At 40.1% G+C, this 22,950-nt stretch overlaps 1 protein-coding gene across 2 annotated transcripts in view; it reads right to left on the bottom strand.

Annotated features, from left to right (window-relative positions):
• Positions 1 to 22,950, bottom strand: part of ahcyl2b (adenosylhomocysteinase like 2b) — a 46,653-nt gene that overhangs the window by 19,078 nt on the left and 4,625 nt on the right. The window contains exon 1 of one of the 2 annotated variants that reach the window (XM_061715180.1): positions 698 to 864. The exons of the other annotated variant lie outside the window; for it this stretch is intronic. Within the exon in view, the coding sequence (XP_061571164.1) occupies positions 698 to 748 (51 nt within the window). The 5' untranslated portion in view covers positions 749 to 864. Of the gene's footprint in view, positions 1 to 697; positions 865 to 22,950 lie in introns of those variants that run through there. 2 annotated transcript variants of the gene reach the window in all.

Below are 22,950 nucleotides of genomic sequence, written 5' to 3' on the forward strand. Positions count from 1 at the left end.
TAACATTTTGCTAATGACGGTCAACTGATAGGGTGGAAAGCTTTGAAGATTTGACAAAGGAGTGCCTCTTCATTACCTCATTACTTCAAAATGGAAGAAAATGATCAAATCCAGGAGGGTAAGTGTGTTTCTTTTTTCTCCCACTTACTACCACACAGTGTGAAACCGAACACACGCTTGATGTCCAATAAATATGTACATTTTTATTCTAACTTATTCAGCATCTTCTCCTCTTGGCAATTTGATAACATTTCTGTCCTGCCGTTGGTTTTTCTCCCACTAGGGGAGTTTTTACCAGCCATTGTTTATGTTATGTTTATGCAATAATTGCTCGGGGGTCAACTTCTGTTGTAATAGACGCTATATAAATAAAACTGAATTGAAATTGCCTTTATTGCAGACTGGAAATTGACACGCAGGGGTCCATGATGCAACATCATTGTTCTCGGATACACTACATGGCCAGAAGAAAAAAAACTATTCCTTGAAATTGCTGAATCACACCCCTAACCATTTTACCACTTTCATTTCCAGCATCAGCCAACTGTCGGTGCCTGCCTGCCATTAGCAGATGAGTACACAGTCACCATTTCAGATGCTTCCAGAAAGAGATTCTCTTAACAACTAGATATTAAAAAGGCATCAAGTTCCAACTACCCTCTCTAAAGCCAGACTAATCCAGCTCGTCCCCTCTTACCTTTTTCACACAGGGCTCACTGCCGTCCCCTTCCTTTTTCTTCTTCAGCATCGTCACAGGCGGGTGTGAAAGCAGTAACTACAGCGCAAATCTGATTCAGCCAGACTTCATCTTACAAGTCCTGCTCTTTTCATAGGTTCCAGCTCTTCTCTCTCTGCTTCCCAGCAATCCAGCCCAAACTGGTCCAGCCATGTACAGGCAAACACAATGCATTGAATTGTTTTCCACTTGGCTTTTATTTTGCCCCCCCTACCCCCACCACCCGCCAACTCTTGTTTCGCTGTTTAATTGTTGATTGTTTGAGAGATCGGGGTCCCCAAATTGCTGGCATTGAAAATTAAGCCAAGCTTTACCCCCAGCTGGCCAACGATGGTTATGGTGTGTTGGCCACTAAGAGCATTAGGACCTGGTAATTTAAGGTAACAGAAACCAAATAGAGGCATCGCCATGGATTCATACGTGTGCTCCTTATGCAAGATAGCCCACCTGATGATCCACAGACCTTCACATACACCGTCTTTAATATCTAACTGATAGCTGCTGATGTCTGGATCAAAAGATGGTGTATTAGTTAATATGGTTACAATGGGGCTATTGATCTCTTCAGGTTTACATGATGGAGGTTAGATGAGAGGCTTTAGGAGCTCAGGGTTGCGCTACGAGATTGAAGGTCATTTTGGGAGCTCGGGGTGGGGGGGGAAATCGAGGGCTTACGCAATTTTTTTTTATTTGGGACAAGATTATCCACAGGTTAGATTAGGCCGTAGAACAAGTGGTGCTGCCAGAAAAATGGCAAAGCGGGTTGCTTAGAATGACAAAAGTAACCCGTTCTGGTCTGATTTCTACATCGGCAGGATCTCTAAATGTTCTGTTCTGGTGTAGAAGCTAAAACAGATATGCTGGTGTTCTACTTTAGTTTATTTTTCTAATCCAATGAGTAAAATGTCATGTTAATCTTGCATGACAGAACCTTAATCTTTACAAGATGCACCAGTGGTTTGGTATGAATATGTATTAATTCCACAAGACACAATAGCATATTTATTTCAGCTAAAATGAATATTCTCTTAGAAATTTGTCCGGGTCTGACCACATGCAGGCAAGTCCAAGACATTTTGAGAAAACGGTCCATTTTGTGCTTTTCTGCTAAGCGAAAGAAAACAAAAACAAAGCAAAAACCCTTGTTTAAATCTGATTTGTTGACACTGCTGCCATGTTGTCATATGGACATCTGTATTTTTATATGCAGCAGGAGAACATGGTGTGAAAACAAAATCTCTTCAGTTCAACAAAAAGAAGCAGGAAAAACAACTGGTCCACATTGTCTGAATTACCCTTTACCCAACTCTTCACCTTCAGTCTAACTTTGTCTTCTCTTTACGTTATGGATTCAGACCAATAAGGAAGATCATGATATGTGAATAACGAACGTTAACTCAGTTCTGGGACAGGAGACACATGTATGTCCAGCAGGGACTATGATCCATAAGCATTTCACAAAACAAAAGATGATGTATTTCAAAAACAATAAAATATAATAAAATTAAGGTTTTGAGTTGTGGTATGGGAAACAAGGATCACGTGGACAACATGTTCAGTAAACGTCAGTTACGTCACTGCAAACGTCATTTATTCTATGCAAACGTCGTTTGTTCTATGCAAACGTCAATTACGTCGCTGCAAACGTCAATTACGTCGCTGCAAACTTAATTTATTCTATGCAAACGTAATATATTCTATGCAAACGTCATTTGTTCTATGCAAACGTCAATTACGTCGCTGCAAACTTAATTTATTCTATGCAAACGTCATTTATTCTATGCAAACGTCGTTTGTTCTATGCAAACGTCAATTACGTCGCTGCAAACGTCAATTACGTCGCTGCAAACGTCATTTATTCTATGCAAACGTCATTTGTTCTATGCAAACGTCAATTACGTCGCTGCAAACGTCAATTACGTCACTGCAAACGTCAATTACGTCACTGCAAACGTCAATTACGTCACTGCAAACGTCATTTATTCTATGCAAACGTTAATTACGTCGCTGCAAACGTCAATTACGTCACTGCAAACGTCAATTACGTCACTGCAAACGTCAATTACGTCACTGCAAACTTCAATTACGTCGCAGCAAACGTCATTTATTCTATGCAAACGTAATATATTCTATGCAAACTTCATTTGTTCTATGCAAACGTCAATTACATCGCTGCAAACGTCATTTATTCTATGCAAACGTCAATTACGTCGCTGCAAACGTCAATTACGTCACTGCAAACGTCAATTACGTCACTGCAAACGTCAATTATTCTATGCAAACGTCAATTACGTCGCAGCAAACGTCATTTATTCTATGCAAACGTAATATATTCTATGCAAACGTCATTTGTTCTATGCAAACGTCATTTGTTCTATGCAAACGTTAATTACGTCGCTGCAAACGTCAATTATGTCGCTGCAAACGTCATTTATTCTATGCAAACGTCATTTATTCTATGCAAACGTCATTTGTTCTATGCAAACGTTAATTACGTCGCTGCAAACGTCAATTACGTCGCAGCAAACGTCATTTATTCTATGCAAACGTAATATATTCTATGCAAACGTCATTTGTTCTATGCAAACGTCAATTACGTCGCTGCAAACGTCAATTACGTCGCTGCAAACGTCAATTACGTCGCTGCAAACGTCAATTACGTCGCTGCAAACGTCAATTACGTCGCTGCAAACGTCATTTATTCTATGCAAAAGTCATTTGTTCTATGCAAACGTCAATTACGTTGCTGCAAACGTCAATTACGTCACTGCAAACGTCAATTACGTCGCTGCAAACGTCAATTACGTCGCTGCAAACGTCAATTACGTCACTGCAAACGTCAATTACGTCACTGCAAACGTCATTCATTCTATGCAAACGTCAATTACGTCGCAGCAAACGTCATTTACGTCGCAGCAAACGTCATTCATTCTATGCAAACGTCAATTACGTCGCAGCAAACGTCATTTATTCTACGCAAACATCAGTTATTCTATGCAAACGTCAGTTACGTCTATGCAAACGTCAGTTACGTCTATTGTTCACAAGTTTACTCTTTCAGGTTAATATACAGAAATGCATCAAAACGATGAGAATTTCTAGTTAATGCTGCCAACTACTTCCAGTGTTAAACAATACTGTGGTAAAATTTATAATGGGTCTCTGCCATCTTTTAGAATTACTTGCAAAATTCCACTTTTTGCTAATGCAGCAAGTAGAAAAGCAGCCATGATAGCTTACAGACCATCTGGCAGCATATTGCAGAATGCAATTGGCTAAATCTTAATTCTCTTCTTCTTTCATACAAAGAATTAATCTGTGACGTTACTGTCCAGGACGTGGACAGAGACCCCACTGGAAAGTCCTACATCCAATCATAGACCAGATGTTTAGGGAGCAACAACCAGTCTAGTATCAACAAAAAACAATAAATCAAGTGTAGGAATGCCAGTGTTTTTCACAATTCAGAATTCATCATGGTTGTTTAAATATCGGCTTTTGGACTCCTGCATGAGCCTATCCCATAGTGATTGGTTTGGTACGTTGTGTACCAGTGGAAATGGGAGTGGTACCAGACCCAGAGTGAAGGGGCAGGGCTGATCAGTGAATCTCACCCCCTGTTCAAAACAGTCGGCCCACAAAAAGCCCATCAGATTTCCATTTGGAAGTGATTTTGAGGTGGATCATTGACAGATTCTAGTTTAAACCCTGAGGCAAATGGCTTTTAGGTCACACAGCGACAATATATACGCATTTTTAGGAATGTTAGTTCATTCTGCATGTGCCATTGTTCCTGTTGTACACTGTTCTATCAATGAGCCATTTCATTTCAGAAAAGGGTCATGATGCTATCAAGTCACAAATTATGTTTTCAGTTGTGTTTAAGTGGAGGGGAGATGGGAGTCTGAGATTAACCACTAGTAATCTATATCCTTTTAACTCGAAATGGAAGCCTTAAAAAAAGGCTTGAAAGCATACATGGCAGAGTGCAGGCAAGTCTCTCTCATAAGGAGATGCGCAGGCTTTGAGTACCATCTGCCCATTTAATTCGGTAAAATGTTATGAAACAACCTTCTAAAAACTACCCCAAAAACACCAGAAAACCTCAATCCTGGTCTCTGCCATATTCAGTAAACAGAGTAAGAAAAAATAGATTGTCTATTACTGTGATGAAGGCACATCTGCAGCTGTACGATGTGAGGGCACAGTGACAGAGAGGAAGAATAATATTGTGATCCAAACGGTGCATTCCCAATTTAAAATTCTGTCCTCCTGAAGAACACTGGAAGCACTCGGATGGATAAAATAATAAAGATTTTAGCTGCTATGCCCCATTTACTCCCATTCATCTCACAAGCAAGGCCCTCTGGTTTAACACCTGCGCCAGTGAAACCGGCCCTCAGGCTTTTAATGCTGTTCAGAGAACCACAACAGACACCTAAAATGAGGAAATGCCAAACTCCCACTTGTATAACAGCTGCACCCAACAGAGATTTGGCATGACACCAGAAAGAAAAGAACAAAACATTTCATCCCATTAAAACAAGTTCTTTCCAAGAAGTCGAGTGGGATTCTTTGAAAGCCGGCTCGATGTTTAACCAAACATAAAATCATGGAGGCCACTTGGCGAGTTGAGTACTGTAACATCAGCGCTTATTTAGGGCGATGGAAGGGTTTTGGCTGTTGTACAAATATTGCTTTACCTGTTCATGTTTGGATTTAAATCAGGTATAATCAGTTAGTTTAAGGGAAATGTGTTCAATTTAAACCAAGAACAGAAACAAAACATTTGATAATTTACTTCAACCTGAGACAGAACATCAAACCGTTTTTAATGCTGATCAGGGAAAATTGAAATTTAAGACAGGTAACAATAATACGTTTTTTTATGATGGGCCCAACAAAAGATAATGGGCGGGAAAAAAAATACACGTTACATTTTCCTTTGATGTGTTTGTGTGCTCAGCTGTGACTACAGGGACTCGTGCTGGAATGCCGTGATAGTGGAAAACACACAGCTATGTCCTGACCGCGGTGTTTTCAAACTAGTGTAACTTGCAAACACCCTCCTTAAAGCTTTTTCTGTGGATACAAAAGCAGTACAATGCAAAAAACTCCAACAGTGAGCCATTTCTTTTCTTTTAGGCCTTGAATTTGGGATTGTTTCAGTTCAGAGGAGATTCATCTTCCTGTGTAGGTGGAATCTGATCTTAATCAAACACAATGGGGTCATGGGATGGAACAGCAGGACCCCTGCAGCAACAACAACGCTGAGGCTCCAGAGTTGCCAGCCGAGGTTCTCTCTCTGCCTCAAAACATAAACTCACACTGTATTAGACTAGTTTCACTGGGAACATCGGTCTACATTTGATAAATTTGATGAAACTGTTGGACTCTCACCAGTAATGTATCTGTAACAATAGGCTGATTTTCTTCAGCAGTTGGCTATTTACAGGTGGACTTTTTCTATAAGTGCACATAGTAAACTAAACCCACGTTCAGTTTATGTTCATGTATCCGGAAATATGTAATTTGTTACTTACTAGCAGGGCTCCAGAGTGCGACCTATTAGGTCGCATATGCGACCTAATTTATTAAGGTGCGAGTTAAAATTTAATGAGGTCGCTCTGGTGCTACTTGCAAGAGGACTAGTGGAAAAAAAATATATATATTTTTTTTCACTCGGCTGTGTTAGTGCATTAATGGAGTGGTTGATAATACAATCTTACTTTCTGGCTCATTCCTGCGAGTCCTATTTCTCCTCTCTCTCTGTCTGACTGCACCTGGTACGGTCTGCGCACGTTACGTGCGTACACGCAGCGCGCTCAAAAAGGTAAACAAAGCGCAGTAGAAGCGGTCTATAGTCGATTATTTTAAGAAGAAAGATGTGCCAGAGGCTGGTGGAGGAGGAGGAGAATGGTTAGCAGAGGGAACGACAAGAATCGGATTCTTCTTCTGATGAAGAGAGTGACAGGTTGGCGAAAGACCCGGGGGAGAGTGGGGAGAAGAAAAAAAAGTACAGCTTTCAACAACAATGGCACGGTTCCCATGGTTAAGATACGAGGGACAGGCCCAGGCCTGGTTCTACGAGGGTGCATCAGCATTGCACCCTCAGTTTATGTGTTTGCTCAGTTGAAAAGACGAAAAGAAAACTGATAAATGCGCCCGCGTTAAGCCTCATTTATGGTTCCGCGTTAAATCTACGGCGTCGGGTATGCGGCGACGCGCAAGGTACGCACCGTCTCCGCGTATCCTTCGCCGTAAGATCTGCGTTGGTGTAACGCGGTACCATAAATCAGCCAGTGCCCGTCACTCATTTGCGTCCAGCGCGCAGTTTCCTGCAGCAGCAAGACGCTGCTCTCTGCTGCTCCGTTAACACAAAGTAACCATGGATATTCAGAAGTGGTTCAAGCACAACCACGCCAGCAAGTTTACAGGACTGTCTCAGAAAATTAGAATATTGTGATAAAGTTCTTTTATTTTCTGTAATGCAATTAAAAAAACAAAAATGTCATACATTCTGGATTCATTACAAATCAACTGAAATATTGCAAGCCTTTTATTATTTTAATATTGCTGATTATGGCTTACAGTTTAAGATTAAGATTCCCAGAATATTCTAATTTTTTGAGATAGGATATTTGAGTTTTCTTAAACTGTAAGCCATGATCAGCAATATTAAAATAATAAAAGGCTTGCAATATTTCAGTTGATTTGCAATGAATCCAGAATGGATGACATTTTTGCATTACAGAAAATAAAGAACTTTATCACAATATTCAAATTTTCTGAGACAGTCCTGTATATTAATGGTTATATTTATTTTTGTTGCTAGATTGTCTGATGGGTGATGTAGCCCAGACTAAATGTAGCATTTTCTTGGTTCTGCAGCGATATTGCTGCAAAAATGCACTTTACCATAAAGTCACCTTAATTAGCCTAACATTAGTTAGTACATTAACATTACTAAGCATTTATATAAATTATATTATCCAACTTTTAATTTATTAACTAACTCATCACATTAATTAGCCTAACTGTAGGCTATATGTGTTTCCTATACATTGTTAATCTGTAAACAGTTAATTAATGCTTAATAATGTAACTAATGTTAGCAGTGAAAAATATGGTGCTACCTAATTTGTTTTGGTGCTACTAAATGAAAAGCTAGGTGGCACCAGTGCTACCTGTGAAAAAGTTAGTCTGGAGCCCTGCTTACTAGGTCTCAAAAACTTTTAATTAATTTAAGTGATTGCTGTAAAAAGTGGTCATATGAGGAATTCTGGTCCACTCTTCTTTGTAAACTTGCCTAAGTTCACCCAGGCTTACAGCCTCAGCATTTCACCCAGGTTAAGGTCTGGACTTTGACTGGACCACTGAAACCTCTTCATTCTTTCATTTTCAGCCTCTCTGGTGTAGATCTGTTGGTGTACTTGGGATCTGGGCTGACCTAATTTCAACCAAGCTTTGGTTGTCAGATAAAGGGGTGCATGTTTACCCCTGGAAGACCTTGGGAGAACAGAGGAGTTCATGTTCAACTCTCCTCTGGTTACAAAATAAGTCCAAATCCTCACCCATCCAACACCACATTTGAGCACAGGTATGATGCATTTGTGCCAAGAGGCTATGTGATTTTCTACATTTGTGGTGGTGTGCATTATGAGCAAACATCTCCACTTTGGTTTTGTCTGTCAAACGGACATTGTTAGGCAAGTCTTGTTGATCGTTTAGATGTAGCTATACAAGCATAAGCTGTGCTGCCTTTTTACTTTTGGAAAGGAGAGCCTTTCTCATGAGTGACAATCCCTCAAAAAGGCCTGTACTTATACCCGTGTACATGTGAGAGGCACTAACACATACACATAGGAGGCATCCTCACTATGAATTCACTTTGAATTTGGTGACATCAAGCATCTGAATTATACCCCTTTAACAGCAAACCGGTTCCAGGGCTGGTTCTGGGCCAGTGCTGGTTCACAACTTGTTGAACTTGGGAACCAGCTGAGAACAGGTTTGTTTTTTCATAGCTCGGGTATTAAGGGGAGCCACGTCATAACATCACTGCAAACGTCAGTTACGTTGATGCAAACGTCAGTTATGTAGTTGCGTTTACATTGGCGCAAAAGTTGAAACAACAAGAACGTATTTGCTCTTAATACAGACTTGGTTTGCATAGCACCCTCCACTTTTGCCTGAACTTCCTCCGTGGATAATATCTCTAAAAGACATGTTGTCTCCTCCACAGACCACTGCTGCTTTGCTGCATCCGTATTAATTTGTTGCTTATTTGAAAATGTCGCCGTCTCGGGGTCTTGGTATTGCCCGGAGCCAGTTCTTTGTCAGTGGGAACAAAGCTCGGTTCCAAACTCAGCACTAGCCCAGAATCCACCCTGGAACCGGTTTGGTGGGAAAGGGGTATTACTGGTTCTGTCAATGCACCGTAGTAGCAGTGTTGTCCCTTACAAAGGCTCGGGAATGTTTAGCTTTCAGTGCTTCAACACTTCCAATTGTGGCTAAGCAGCTGGAGCTAGCCAATTAAAATCGTACATGGAAGCAGGACTGTTTGCTTATGGAGCGAGTGGAAGGAAATTTAGTTTAAACTATGCTACTTCCACAACCATGGCCGAACACTGCCGCAGAGCTGCTGGGCAAGTCCGCAGTAAAGCCTGTAAAGTCCGTCATACAAATTTGCATTTAAAATTAATCTGAGCAGGGTGTGAGGATGTCCATTCATGAAAAGAGAGGCAACTGTCTGGGAAATGATTTCCACTTGTGAGTAATGTTCTTTATCTGGGAAGTTATAAGGTGGTTTCCAATCCGTCTGATGAACAGCAACAATTGCTTCTTTAAGATAATTTGATGACGTTGTTCCTCTTTGGTATTGTCTTACATACTTACAGGGTTCAGACCAGCACACCGCTGGCTCACAAACATTGTAATTTGTTCAGAGATAGCAATGTTTATTAACTAACTAAACAGGAGAGGGACAATACCACATTTCAGGGGTGAATGACTCATTGGTTTTGCTGATGACAAGTTATTGCAAAGTGGTAATGTACTACAAAGAAGATTGGAATTTTATGATGTTCGGAAAAAGGCAAAATAGATGGCTCATGTTGACTTAATTTGCTGGGAAGCATACAGGCTGATGATATAAATTTTTGCCTTCTTGTTCACCTCCTTACAATCTGCAATCATATTAAACTAGTATACAGGGTCCGTTCACGACTGCACCCTGAAAACACAGTTTCTTCAAAATAGACTAATTTGCCTTCTCTACTCTACTTTTCGTGGAGTGAAACAGAATTTTAGACATGAAAATGCGTTAATAGGAAACAATTATGTAATATAAATGTCATATTGTATAGAAATGTGAGCAAAGGCATTTTGTGGTGAATTGAAAACAACAGTAAATGGACAGAATAAAGGAAGGAGGCAGGGTTGTTGGAGGGGTTGCAGTAAACCTCACAGGTGCAAGTCTTCTCACTGCCTGTTTGAGAAGGGACTGATGTGCCTTTGTTTGTGCATCAGCGTCCTGTGTGCAACCACAAAGGTGGCATGAGTAGCCAAAGTTGATGTACTGCTGATATGCCTTTGAGCTGGCAGCTGAGATAATCACAGAGACAAATGAGCCAATGTGGGTAAAGGCGATGCAGCATGGCAGAACGCATCATTATCAATGTGAGTAAGCTAACTCAGACACTGTGCTGAACGACGCTTAAAGATCTCTTGTCCACCAATATAATGCAACTGATTTGTGAAAGGGCCGCTGAGAGCGTATGCGCAATGACATGGAGAAATGCATGAATGAAACAAGCCTGTACAAGTTTCAGTAATTGCAAAAAGTCTGCCAACAAATGTGGATACTGATACATGCCATTAGATACTTAAACCATTTCCAGTTGAATGCAATGTGAGGAAATGAGATGAAAAACTTCCGAGAAGGATATGAGACGTTATATAAAGCTAATGTTATGACTCAGTCATAACACAATGGGTCACGTTACAAATCCGCTAAAATGAGCTACAGCATGACCTCATATAAAAAGCTTAACACTTAGAAATACCATTAACATCCCACTGATGGTTCTCGGTTTTCTGTTTTGTTTTGTTTTTTAAATAACCTTCACAGACCGCCAAGCCTTTCAGACAAGAGTAGCAGTATCTGACCTAATTAATTCCTCTAACTGCAACTCTCCTCTGTTGGCGCAGTCTTGCCACAGGAGTGACACGGTAGCTAATTCTAACTAAATTCAAAGAGTTTCGAACAAGAGCGAATGTCAGAGTTGCTTTGGTGGATGAGGCAGGGTCACAAGACGAGCTGGGAGACATGAGACCATATATAACAGCACACGTCTTTCTGGGTCACACACGTCTGCCGATAATTACCCGTTTGTTTTCTCACTGTTGACAGGAGCCAAGTAAAACTGGTTATAGCCCATCATTGATTCAGGATGCACCAGAGGCAGCGCAAGCTGGGCTTTAACAGATCTCATACAAGCTCCTTTGTGAGGGGAACCAAAACGAGGACTCGACTTGGGGGACACAGCTTGTATTGATGACAGCAGCAGCTCTGCAATGGGAGCACAACGTAAACCTAAAACAAAAGGGTGTGGATCATTATGGCTGTTGCATTTATATACTGTACGTCCTCTGAGTCACATTTCTATGTTTCAGAAAGTTATGAACCCAAAGCAGAGTAGAGAATGGGTAATGAGAAGCTGGAAGGGAAATCGTAGATCACCAGAAAACTGTGTATCATTAGGAGCCTGGCTTGTGATAACTTTCCATCTAAATATAAGGAAAGAATTCCTGGGTGACAAACTTCACCTCCATTTTTCCAGAACGGCTGGCTAAATGTCAGATGATCAAAGTTAAAAGGACAACGCACACACACACACACACACACACACACACACACACGCACACACTTATGTGAGCAAGAATGAAAACTGTTAAGGCAAAGTGCAAGTGAGTTTAATAGCTCTGTGCCCTGTTAATGGCTTAACTGTGTCAATAAATATCTCAAAAACATGCTCAAAAGCAAATGCTAAAAGCGCTGTCCTTAATCTGTCATTTATGACTAAATTCTGGATGTGACAAACTGGAAGAGCAAACTGATCCGCCATGTGACATACAACATCAAAATCAAATCTGTAAAACAACGTGCCACATTTTCAACGAACACTAAAAAAAAAAACATGTTAAGAGCAGACTGTCCAACTAAAACACAGTATGTTTCACCTCAAAATTCAAGGTAACATAATGCTGACGGTATATTGCATTCATGAGCATAGCTGAGGGTGGAAACGGATTGACTGGTAAAAGGAGAGCCTTGCAACTCAGCTCTCTCTTCACCTCAACAAACTGTTACGAGTCCAAACTATTGGAAATGCTGCACCGATCCAAAAGATCGAAAAGACCCCGACACACTGTTACTCGAGGCAATACCTCTCTCCCAACCAGGAGAGGTGCTGATTCTCATCCCCACCACTTCAGACTAGACTACAAACCCCTTTATTGAAAGCTCCTCACTCAATGACTACGTTTACATGCAGTCAAAATTCGGGTTATTGCCAATATTCGGGTTTTAAAAGGGTTATTGAGTGCATGTAAACGTAGTCTATGACACCAACAGGACTACATCATCTGCAAAAAGCAGGAATTAAAACTCAACTCCACTGAAGCAGACTTTTTCCTGCCCTTGGCTGGGCCTAGAAATTCTCTCTATAAAAAAAAATTATAAACAGAATCGTGACCGAGGCCTGAACCAACTCACTCAGGGGACATATGGGACTGACTGCCAGCGCTGCAGACCAAAGTCTCACTCCGTTTGAATATTCACAGTAAGGGGCCAACTATCCCATACTCCTGGAGCCCCTCCCACATGATACCTCAAGAGACCCAATGAAATTATGTAAAGAGATAAACCCTTTAAGATTAGGATTAGTTTAATGAAATCAATAACCATGTTACCAAACTCTTAGAACTCTTTTCACAGGTAGCTGATACATGTTACACTGAGGTGGCAGAGTAACTCCCTTTTTGTGATTGTACAAGTACTGCATCTTTAACGTGCCGAATAAAGCACTTCTCATTTAAATCCAGTTTTATTTGCTTTGTTTCATGGTGGAAACCATTTTGCAGAAGCATGGTGTGGTTTGCCCAGTAAAATGTGTTGTAATCACCATTCACAAGCACCAACACAGAGGGATACTGGCAGTCACAACACAGTCTCTCTGTCCAACTTGGTTTATCGAATTACTCCCTGGAGAACAACTAAATCTCAACAACACGTCACCCCTTAATGAAAAAGGCTGGTTCAAAAGAATCCACTAGCAATAAAGAGCTATAATACCATGACATTAAAGCACATTGTTGCGACATCCATTTACCTGTACATTCAGTTCGACCTCTCTGTCTCGTTATCCCAATCAGTCTGTGGAGGACTTATTCATGCTTTCTCTTCCTGTTAGTCGCTTCCCTCCATTTATGCTTCTTGCCAAAACCCTCCCTTGCTTTGTACGACTTTATTCACAGCCCTCGAGTAGACCACAATTAATTTTGCCAACACTTTTAGGAAGCTCTTGGATACCACATTGGGGACATTTTCTCAGTTCTTTCACCTGCTATTCTTAGACTACTACTCTGTGTGTTGAAGAAGAAAAAAAACAAACTAAGAGTGCCACAGACAGAGAGGTGCCTGCATTGTTTTAAAAAAAAAAAAGCAGTTCTTCCCACTTTGGTCCATCTTCCTCTCCTTGTCTTTTACATCACTGAGAGTCACACGCAGCCCGTCTTTTCACATTTTTCCTCTACATCTAAATGAAACGAGATCAAATAGACTCTCAGCTACTCTCGATAGACACTGAACCCCAGCTTGCCGAACAAAGATTAGGAAGTGCAGCTTGTGCCGCATATAGACTGATGATAAGAAAAAGACTGAAGGGGAACTTTTTCATCTTTTACTCTCATTTTCTTGGCTGCTTTTACACCTCTACAGTGAGCCTGAAAAGCTCATGCATCTAACCGGTATAGTAATCAATGTGACAGAGCTGACAGCTTTTCTACCCTAAAAGCCAGAACTCAGCTGTTGATTGACAATCCAGCCCATCATGCTGCAGGTCTCCTTTTACCCTGGATGACACTAGAGCAGCTGATATTTCCATTTCTTTGCAATAATTTTTTTTTTTTTGTGTGTCACAAATGTTATTCTTTCAAGTACAACCTACGCTATTAAAAAAGTTGAGGTGCTGCATAAAATTTGAATAAAAACTGAAGAAAATGACTTGCAAAGCTCATAAATCCATATTTTATTTACAACAGAACGTAGAAACCAGCCAATGTTTTGAAAATTGAAGCTAATTTTGAATTTGGTAGCAGAAATACATCCTCAAAACACAGAAACAGGGTCTTCAACAGTAAATACATGTTTGGGATCCAAGGAGACCAGTTGTTGGAGTTTGGTTTCATGATGCACCAAATATTTTCAGTTGGTGAAAGATCTGGACTGCAGGCTGGGCAGGTCAGAAACACAGTGTGTGGTTTAGCATCATCTCGCTGAAAGATGCAACGCAAGCCTTTGCTAAAAAAAAACAAAAAAAAAAACAACAACAGCTTGTCTAGAAAGTATTGCCGTTTCTTTTTCCAGATTCCACAGGTACCAACATACCCATATACCCTCAGAGATGCAGACTTTTGGATGGTTTCCAAAAAGATGTCCATTGTTTGATTTATGCAATCCAGGATGGTTTCTCACTTTCTCACTTCATTTTTAATGAGCAGTGATTGAACGTTTCATCTAACGTGTCCCTGAGCCCATTACAGAATCATGTCATATTTAATGCTGCGTCACCTGAGGAACCCAAGATCACAGGTGTCAAATATTGATTTACGACCTTGTTTCTTGTATACAGACATCTCTCCAGAATTCTTTTGATATATTTTCAGGTTAATAATTCTTTATGAATCACGAAAGGGAATTTGCATGTTGAAGCAACTGTCTGCATTTAAGCCTCTTCAGAAAGTCGTAGCTGGTTATGCCTGTGGGCTGAAGGATCTGACTGCTAGAGCTGCTCTAAAGAAGCCTGACAGAAGACACTTATTGAATCACTGTATGAGGAAGATGGTCGATGTCTTTTATATCATTTACAAAAAAAATTTTAGCAGTTACTTTTCCGCCATGTTGATGTAAATGTCTCAACTTTGAGGCCTTACACTGGCAATTTCAAAGTGAGGCAATATTTTTCAAGATTTCAAAAATCTCACACTCAGCATTTGAAATGTTATCCATGTTCTAGTGTAAATAAAATGCATGAGCTTGAGATGTAAATATAATTGCATTCTGCTTTTAATTAACATTTTGCAGAGCGTTTTTTTTTCCTGAACTGGGATCTTAATCGAGGTAATCATTCAGGGGGAAAAAAACAACACACAACAGATGTTCGTGAATAGATCAGCAGATTGTCTAGAAGTACAACGTGTGACTCAATCCAGGTTATCTTTTTCGGTTTGAATCCTACAAATCCATATACCAATCAAGCTGAGTTTCTTATCGCCCCTGTTCATGTCATTTCTGAGTAATGCGCCACTCTGAACATCACTGACTCTTTGAGTTAAAAGTCAGTTATTGTCTAACAGATAAGACCCAAATAACAGGAGCTGAATCCCTGAAATTAGAAGCAACAGCAGTGATGGGAGATTTTTTTTTTTAACCAACAATAGTGTTTAGAAAAAGCAAGTGACAATGTCCTGAGCTGAAGCAGCAGGACGGACCAAGCACTTTTCTCCCAAGATACAAAAGCAGACGTGGAACTCTGGCACGGAGGACTGGCTTTTAGTGCTACCACGCTGTGGTCTGCATCACGCACACAAACAAAAGGACCAGACAGGAAAGAAAGACACGGGGACACACTCTGGGCTGCAAAGCAAAGAAAAGCTAACCTATTATCAATACGCACACACATACAGTATTTACAGGTGAAGGAATGGACTGCAACCTGTGAATCTCTTTGATGCTGAAGAGTTGGACATAACCATGTTATTACCCATGATCCAGTTGTAACTGGCCTGCTGCTATGACCTTGTCTTACCATCTCTCCCTGGCTGGAAACTGGATGCATGCATGCAGCTATAACCGCAACAAATGAGAAACAACAGGCTGCTTACATGAGTAAAAAGACTTTTCACTTCCAGTCATGGCCTGCTGGAGGATTTTTTAGGACGAAAAGGAAGGAGGAAAAGCGAGAGTGAGGTGATGTGTGTGCAGCGCATTGGAGCGCTGCATGCTGCCCTGAGGTCGGCGATGATGTAACGACCGCTCCTCCTGATTTATATACAGAGACAAGTGTTCACACTAAATGGCACACAAACTCAGTCACGAGTCAACTGCCCTTGCACAACCCAGACAACATCCATACACTTGGCAGTCAGTGAACCTGCACGGGATTACCAGAGGACCAACACGTGTCCACATATATGCAACATGTGTGTACTGCCTGAAGCTTTATGTTGCAGACACGCCTCTACGTAGTGAGCTTCCCTATGTATGAAGGGGGTTGTGAATATCGCAGTATGCAAGCAGAGACGCAGAAAAATGTGTTAGAATCCCCAAAATGATTCAAACATGTATGTATGTTTAATAAAAGAGAAACGGTTTAGAGATTTTTACAGTGTAAGTGACGGAAAAAATGATGATGAAACGGCTCTGATGGCAACAATCTCTTCACTGATCCAAGCATAGCCATAAAACTATGGAAAGTATGCAGGGTGAGAACAATCTAACAAACAATCCCTGTCCTTCTGATATGGTCCATTGGCAACACAGTAAAAGTGAAGGGACACTGATACTGGAGGAGAGCAGGCAATGAATAATGGGCTCGGTGACAGATTAAACCAAAGTCGTTTCTTCCCAGAAGGGGGAGGGCAACGTGCTCAAAACTTTCCGTAATTTTCTTTTCCTTCCTTTACAAGTCTTTCACTGCTTTTGTACAAGGTTCATGTGACTTTCAAGGACATGGTTATCGTAAGCTTTTAGAAAGATCCTGAGTTCATTTTGATTCCACTATTTGAATTTTTTGTTTTTTACAAATGATTTCAAAAGTATCAAAGTGATTGATTTCTTTACTTGTTTAATCTTGTTTAATTTACTTTTCTTAATCTAGTCCAAATGCGCATGAGGCATGCTAGACATGAGCAGACGTTTGTACACCTCTCTCTTAATCCTTGTTATTTAATGAAAGAAAAAAGTTAAGTAAATATAACCACACAATCTATCCATTATGCGATTAATTATCGCACAAAAATGAAGCCATAAAAGAATTAAAAAAAGGACTTAACTTGCGCAATACCAAGTACCATCGTGACTGTAGATGTTACAGAGCATTTTTAGCAACAATAACTTGAAATAGTAGTTTGCTGTATGAGTGTCACTCACATGTAGTGGAATTTTGGCCCATTCCTCTTTACACTATTACTGCAGTTTGAGTTTTTGGACATTTGCTCATACACGACTGGTCTGGACTTTGACACTTATTTGTCAATAATTCTGATGTAGATTTGCAGGTGTGCTTTGGATCACTGTCCTGCAGCAAAAAAACATACTCCAACAAGTTGTAACTGTATAGCATATGGCCTTACCGTACTTTGCCATTAAAATACTATCTATCTATCTATCTATCTATCTATCTATCGAGAGAGAGAGAGAGAGGTTCACAGTTGACTCAACAACTGTGAGGTTAACAGATCCCGAGGCAGCAAAAAAAGCACAAATCATTCCCCTTTCCAGAACCAGAACAGCAAACTACTTATGTCTTCCTATAAAGGAGATCTGCCTACATGCTGATGATTAATTCATGAGTTAATTAGCAGCAGCAACGTGCCCTACCACAGTAAAAATGTAAAAAATAGTGTTTGAGGTTGATGAGATTTTCTTTCTAGTGTACAAAATAATAAAAACAAACATTAAAAGAAAGATAACTAGTCATGTACAAGTCTGTTTTAGTTACATATTGAGTGAGTCTGCACAGTACAGTGTAACATGGTCCTCCCACCCACGTGCAGTACTGGGGCAGGTTGAAACCCTGATGCTGAGCAATCCCAGCTAAAAATGGCAGTCAAATAACCTCCATTAACACTCAGAGCACAGTGATCACTCATCATTACTGACCCAGTCACTCAAGAGGTTATCATCTTGGGCTATATTTGGTTCAAACATCTGAGATAAAAAAAAGAAAAAGAAAAAAAAAGATGGAATATGGATTTAAATTCAAAGTAGCATAGCTTTTCCACATATTAAAGTTCAAAGCTGTATCTAATGTCCAGATCCAGCCACATCAACACAGTAACCAAAAATAAGCTACAAGCTTGACGACAAAAAACCACAACTCAGATGAAATAATTGAATGGTCAAATTAGGAAATTATGAATTTGTATTTTCTTGAAATAATACACTCGTCTTGAACTGCTAAAAATAGCAGCAGCCTCTCCCCGAGGGCGATGTATAATTACATCAAAGGCTCACAGACGGGGTGATGCTGCTCTATTTTTGCACAGATCCATTATTGGGTCAATTATCCATGTTTGAAAAGAAGTGTGAGACAAAGCTCCATTAGTTATGTCAGATTTGTTGTGCCCCCCCTCAACCTAAATTACATCAATTAACAAAGAAAAATAATTAAATGGAGAGGAAAACTGTAGTTTAAAGCTCCTCTAATTAGCACTTATATTTGATGTATAATTACTTTGCGCAACATCAAGCCGGTAATCACATGGCTCAGCTGTTTCCCACAGCTCTACAAATAATTTTAGCGTCATTCAGCTCCTCATTTTGATTTTTGAGATTAAATGTTTGGCTTAGTTCTAAGTCTACATCTTCTTTTGTCTTCATTTCTTTAATCACTTGAAGGAGAAAGAAAATTGCAAGGACTAGCTAGCGATATCATGGTTTTCACAGATTTCCACATGATAACAAGAATATGTTATTATGAATGAATGTATGCCTCCGTTTCCCAGCCTTCTGGCATTTCAGGCTTCAGCAATTACAATTTTTATGTGGTTTGGCCTGACTTTTAGGAAGCGGAGCAGACAGATGGATGTGTGGGGGTTCATTTCAGGCTTTGTGAGGGCCTTTTGTGAGGCAGCACTTTTTGAACACAATGTCAGCCTTTTGTTCACGTGCAATGCTCGAGTATGTAGCTGCATTCCTCGTCAGGGGGCATAACGGGTTTAGTATTAATGTCCAATAGTGTCTCCTGAGCCTCGTAAACTTGGGGGCTAAGACACACACACACATTGCTCAGCCACTTGTTCAAGACCAACTATATCATGAGGTTTCAAGTTTCACACTAAGCCGACATCTAGTGCAAGCAGGTTCCTGGACATGTGAATCCCCCTCTTTTTCCCACCGCTCTGTTAACGTCTCTGCCACAGAGCTTAGGCTAAAGGGCTTCAATGACGATGCAGGAAATGAGTTTCAACTGGGAAATAACAGATGCAGATATGTGAGTGGTACCACATACTAAGGGGGAGGAATAGAGAAACACTGATGATATCGTCTAAAAAACATTTGATGCAAAGAAAACAAGATTCTGTTTAAGATTTTAAAACATGCATTTACTTTATTGAGAGATCTGAGAGATTGTAAAAAGGCGGACATCTTTATCAGTACAGAAATTTCTAAAGTGCAAAATATCAGATTTGGAGAAACTAATGAACAAAAACAGAATTGTTTCTACAAAATAAATATGAAGCTGTTTTCAGATGTGGGATAAGAAATACAGTTGGTTTCTTTAATCCACTAAGGTGATGGCATAAGCTCCTCCAAGTTCCTCTTGGCTTCAGTCATACATGCCCACAACCGAGCTGTGCCATTCACGCGGGACTGGACAGCACATCAGGTGAGATATAATCTATGACATCAGATTTCTCAGAGGCATTTACCTTTCCACTGCCAGTCAGTACATTTACATGCACAAGTCTGTCGCGTTTTAGCTCGGCTAGGACTCCTTTCTTTTTCCAAATACACATGCACGTGAAGGGAATTGATTTACTGACCAAAGTACGTCACACCCCGCCATGATAGACGGCAGTAGTGCCAGCTTTCACCTTTCCAGGTGACCTATTAGGAGAGATGCTGCAAACAGAAGAAATAATTCAATTTCTTCTCCTATTCCTATATTTATGGGCATTTTTGGTAAAGGATACTTTTTCAGTGGATTGCAAGCTAAAAGGCTCTCAAGTTTTATTGCACTTCCCTGCAAGGTTGTGTGAAGTTTTAGCTGTGACAATAATGACTTTAATAGGTCACTTAGAGGCTCCTGCTTTTTTAGGTACTGCCATGATTCAGTATTGTGTGTGTGCATATTCTTGAGCATTACATAAGAAAAACCTGTAAAAAAAATACAAAATTACTACTAATAATCAGGTACACAGAAAACTACACTCTGAATTGATTTTGTTTTTGCTGTGTTATATTGGATTGTCAACAGCTTTTAAAATGTTCTGAGTCACAGTGCGTCTATAAAAGAAGGTTGCACATCACCTTGGCAGTTCATCATTAGAAAAATAAGTAACTGCAATGATGAAGGTAATGAGCTGAACCCAGCAGTAGGTGTCACATTACCACCCACACCTCCCCTCCACGGACAGATCCAGCTGATACATTCGCTTCGTCAACCACCACATGCAGTTGCATCACTTTTTTTGCAACAGTTATAAATGCATGCAAATATCGTGAGAAGGGTGGTGAGATGTTACAGAGTGTTTGCTGTGGACTTCTATTTTCATTTTCTAAGAACTGTGAGATCAGAAGAAGTGTGTGATCTTGTTTACTGAGAGTAAATATTTCATCCATGCCATCATCCAGCCTAATAGTGGACCAAGTGCCAGAACAACCCATCTGGACAGGGATGACAAGATCACTCGCCGAGGAACTCGGGTGAGAGAAACTGTAACTGGTGTAAAGTACTAACAGTCCATTTCCCATGCGGGTCCGATAGTCGTGGATAAAGATGGATAGAAAGGTGTGAACTCACACATGCCGTTGTCAAGATTTACACAGAGAGGCCACACGCAGTTTGCATCATCCCGGAACACAATGAGACTGTGAGAAAACTAGACAGCTCTTTAAAAAAATTAAAAAGGCATTACATTGTCTGAGAATCTGCTGATCTACTATGAGCCAAGTGTTGAGTTGGTTGACATGGCTGTGCTGAATCAGGAAAGAGATGGAGCAAAAATAAAATGGTGTTGGCTTGGTAATCTGAGAAAGAAGAGAGTCAGAGCCCCGGAGAACGAAGAGATAAATCAGTGTTTCCTTTATAGATCATTAAAAAGGAGGGACAAACTAAGAGCTAAGAGCCAGGAGGGCAAACCCAGCCATCTCCTATAAACATTTACTTTAATAATTTGTTGTTCTACTCGTTCATATACTTTAACAGATTTCCAGACAGCCCCAAATCCTTTTTAATTATTATCTTTTCCATAATCATATAACAGATTAAACCACTACGATTTCTTGCCAGACAGAAGGACAAGACTTTTCTGACACACTCAGGCCTCCATTAATCAAAGGATAGTGTCATTGTCGTGTCAGAGTGACCTCCCTGGTACTTTTCCGTAACATTTTATGTCAGAAATGTTATCAGGTTGGACGTATTAACATGTTTGATTTAACACAAAGTGCTGCAGTCACATTGACACAGGACATACTGTACAACAGCAGCAGGTTACATATATTCAATTATTCACATGAATAAAACTGATCATGTTATTATATAAACAGTAGCACTTTTTTTTTTTTTACCATTCTGACATTTCATTAATATTTAAAAAAAAAAGTCTCATCTCATCTTTAAGTTTTCTATCTGTAGCTTCTGCTGGCAGTAAATAACTCCAGCTGCTCATATTTGTTTTACACAGTATGGTGCATTAGTTGGCTTGTGGCAGAAACCTCATTAGAGGAAAACTATTATTCTAAGAGGACGTAGACTTGTTTGGCTGCAGTTCTTCATCCGTCAAGTGACGGCCGAGACATGTCCTTAGTCATAAGGCTGTAATGAATCATGGATGAGTCAGAAGAGTTTTTAAATATGTTTTAACCCCATCAATCTCTCTGCAGATTCAGCCATAAATTGGAACCTGTATAACTAAAAAGAAATTAAAGCCTCATCTCTGCAATTTAACAGAAGAATAGATAACTGAAAGGAAAGTAAATCAAAAATACAGTAGTAACCTGTGTGGGTATGTATTTTAGCCTAGTTTTTTACCTTTTAATCTTTATTCTGATATAGCCTTTTTATTCGGAAATGTTTTATTGATTGTATCTAATCATTTTTTCTTTTAGGTTGACTATTTTTACACCAGTCCAGGGACAGGGGATGCAAAATAGCCTTTTTGGCTAATTCCGGCACATTTTACATTTGTTTAAATGTGTTATTAATGTGCATTGTCCGTGTTATCTAAACCTTTAAATAAATAAATACATAAATAAATAAAAGCCCATATTTCTTATTATTTACATCAACTATATTAACATCAACAGGAGAAGAAGTGGAGGACTGGACTGGTAACCAAGGCCGCTCCTCTATAGTTACCATTCACACAGCCAGTTTGTTCCCGCCTGTAGCGCCTTTATTAGAGTCTCACAAAACAGGTAACATCTTTAACGTGCCCCTGTACCACCTTGGGAGGTAGTTACGGTGGCTTATTAGGGGGTAATGTGAGTGTTTTGTCAGTTGGCAATGCAGGAAGGTCTAAGAGGCATGAGGATGAAATCAGACAGCTGGACAGTGAGAGACGGCTTCAGGGTTCCTAAAAAAGAGACAAGCAAGCCAAACAAATAAATTAATTCCACCAATTTTTCCAACCACAGTAGTCAGAGAGGCAGAGACTGGCTGGACTGCCCACTCATAATGAGCAGAGGCAAAATAAAGAAGGGCTCACCAGTGCAGCTATATTGGGCCATCACTGTGTAAAAGCAGATTCTGCCTTTTTTTTAAATAAGGGAACTCAACATGGTGCCACATTCTCCCCCGTATCAACACACACTCAACGTTTGCAGCTTTACGAAATCTCTAACATGAAATGATTAAGGAAAACACAGAAGAAATAACACTGCAGTGTGGACAGGGTGATTTGACCACACACACAAAGCATATAAAAAGAAAGACATGCTATTCAAGGTATTTACCCTTGTGTGTGTGTGTGTGTGTGTG

The sequence above is a fragment of the Cololabis saira genome, chromosome 23 (genome assembly GCF_033807715.1).
Source record: "Cololabis saira isolate AMF1-May2022 chromosome 23, fColSai1.1, whole genome shotgun sequence".
In the NCBI taxonomy this organism is placed as follows: domain Eukaryota; kingdom Metazoa; phylum Chordata; class Actinopteri; order Beloniformes; family Belonidae; genus Cololabis; species Cololabis saira.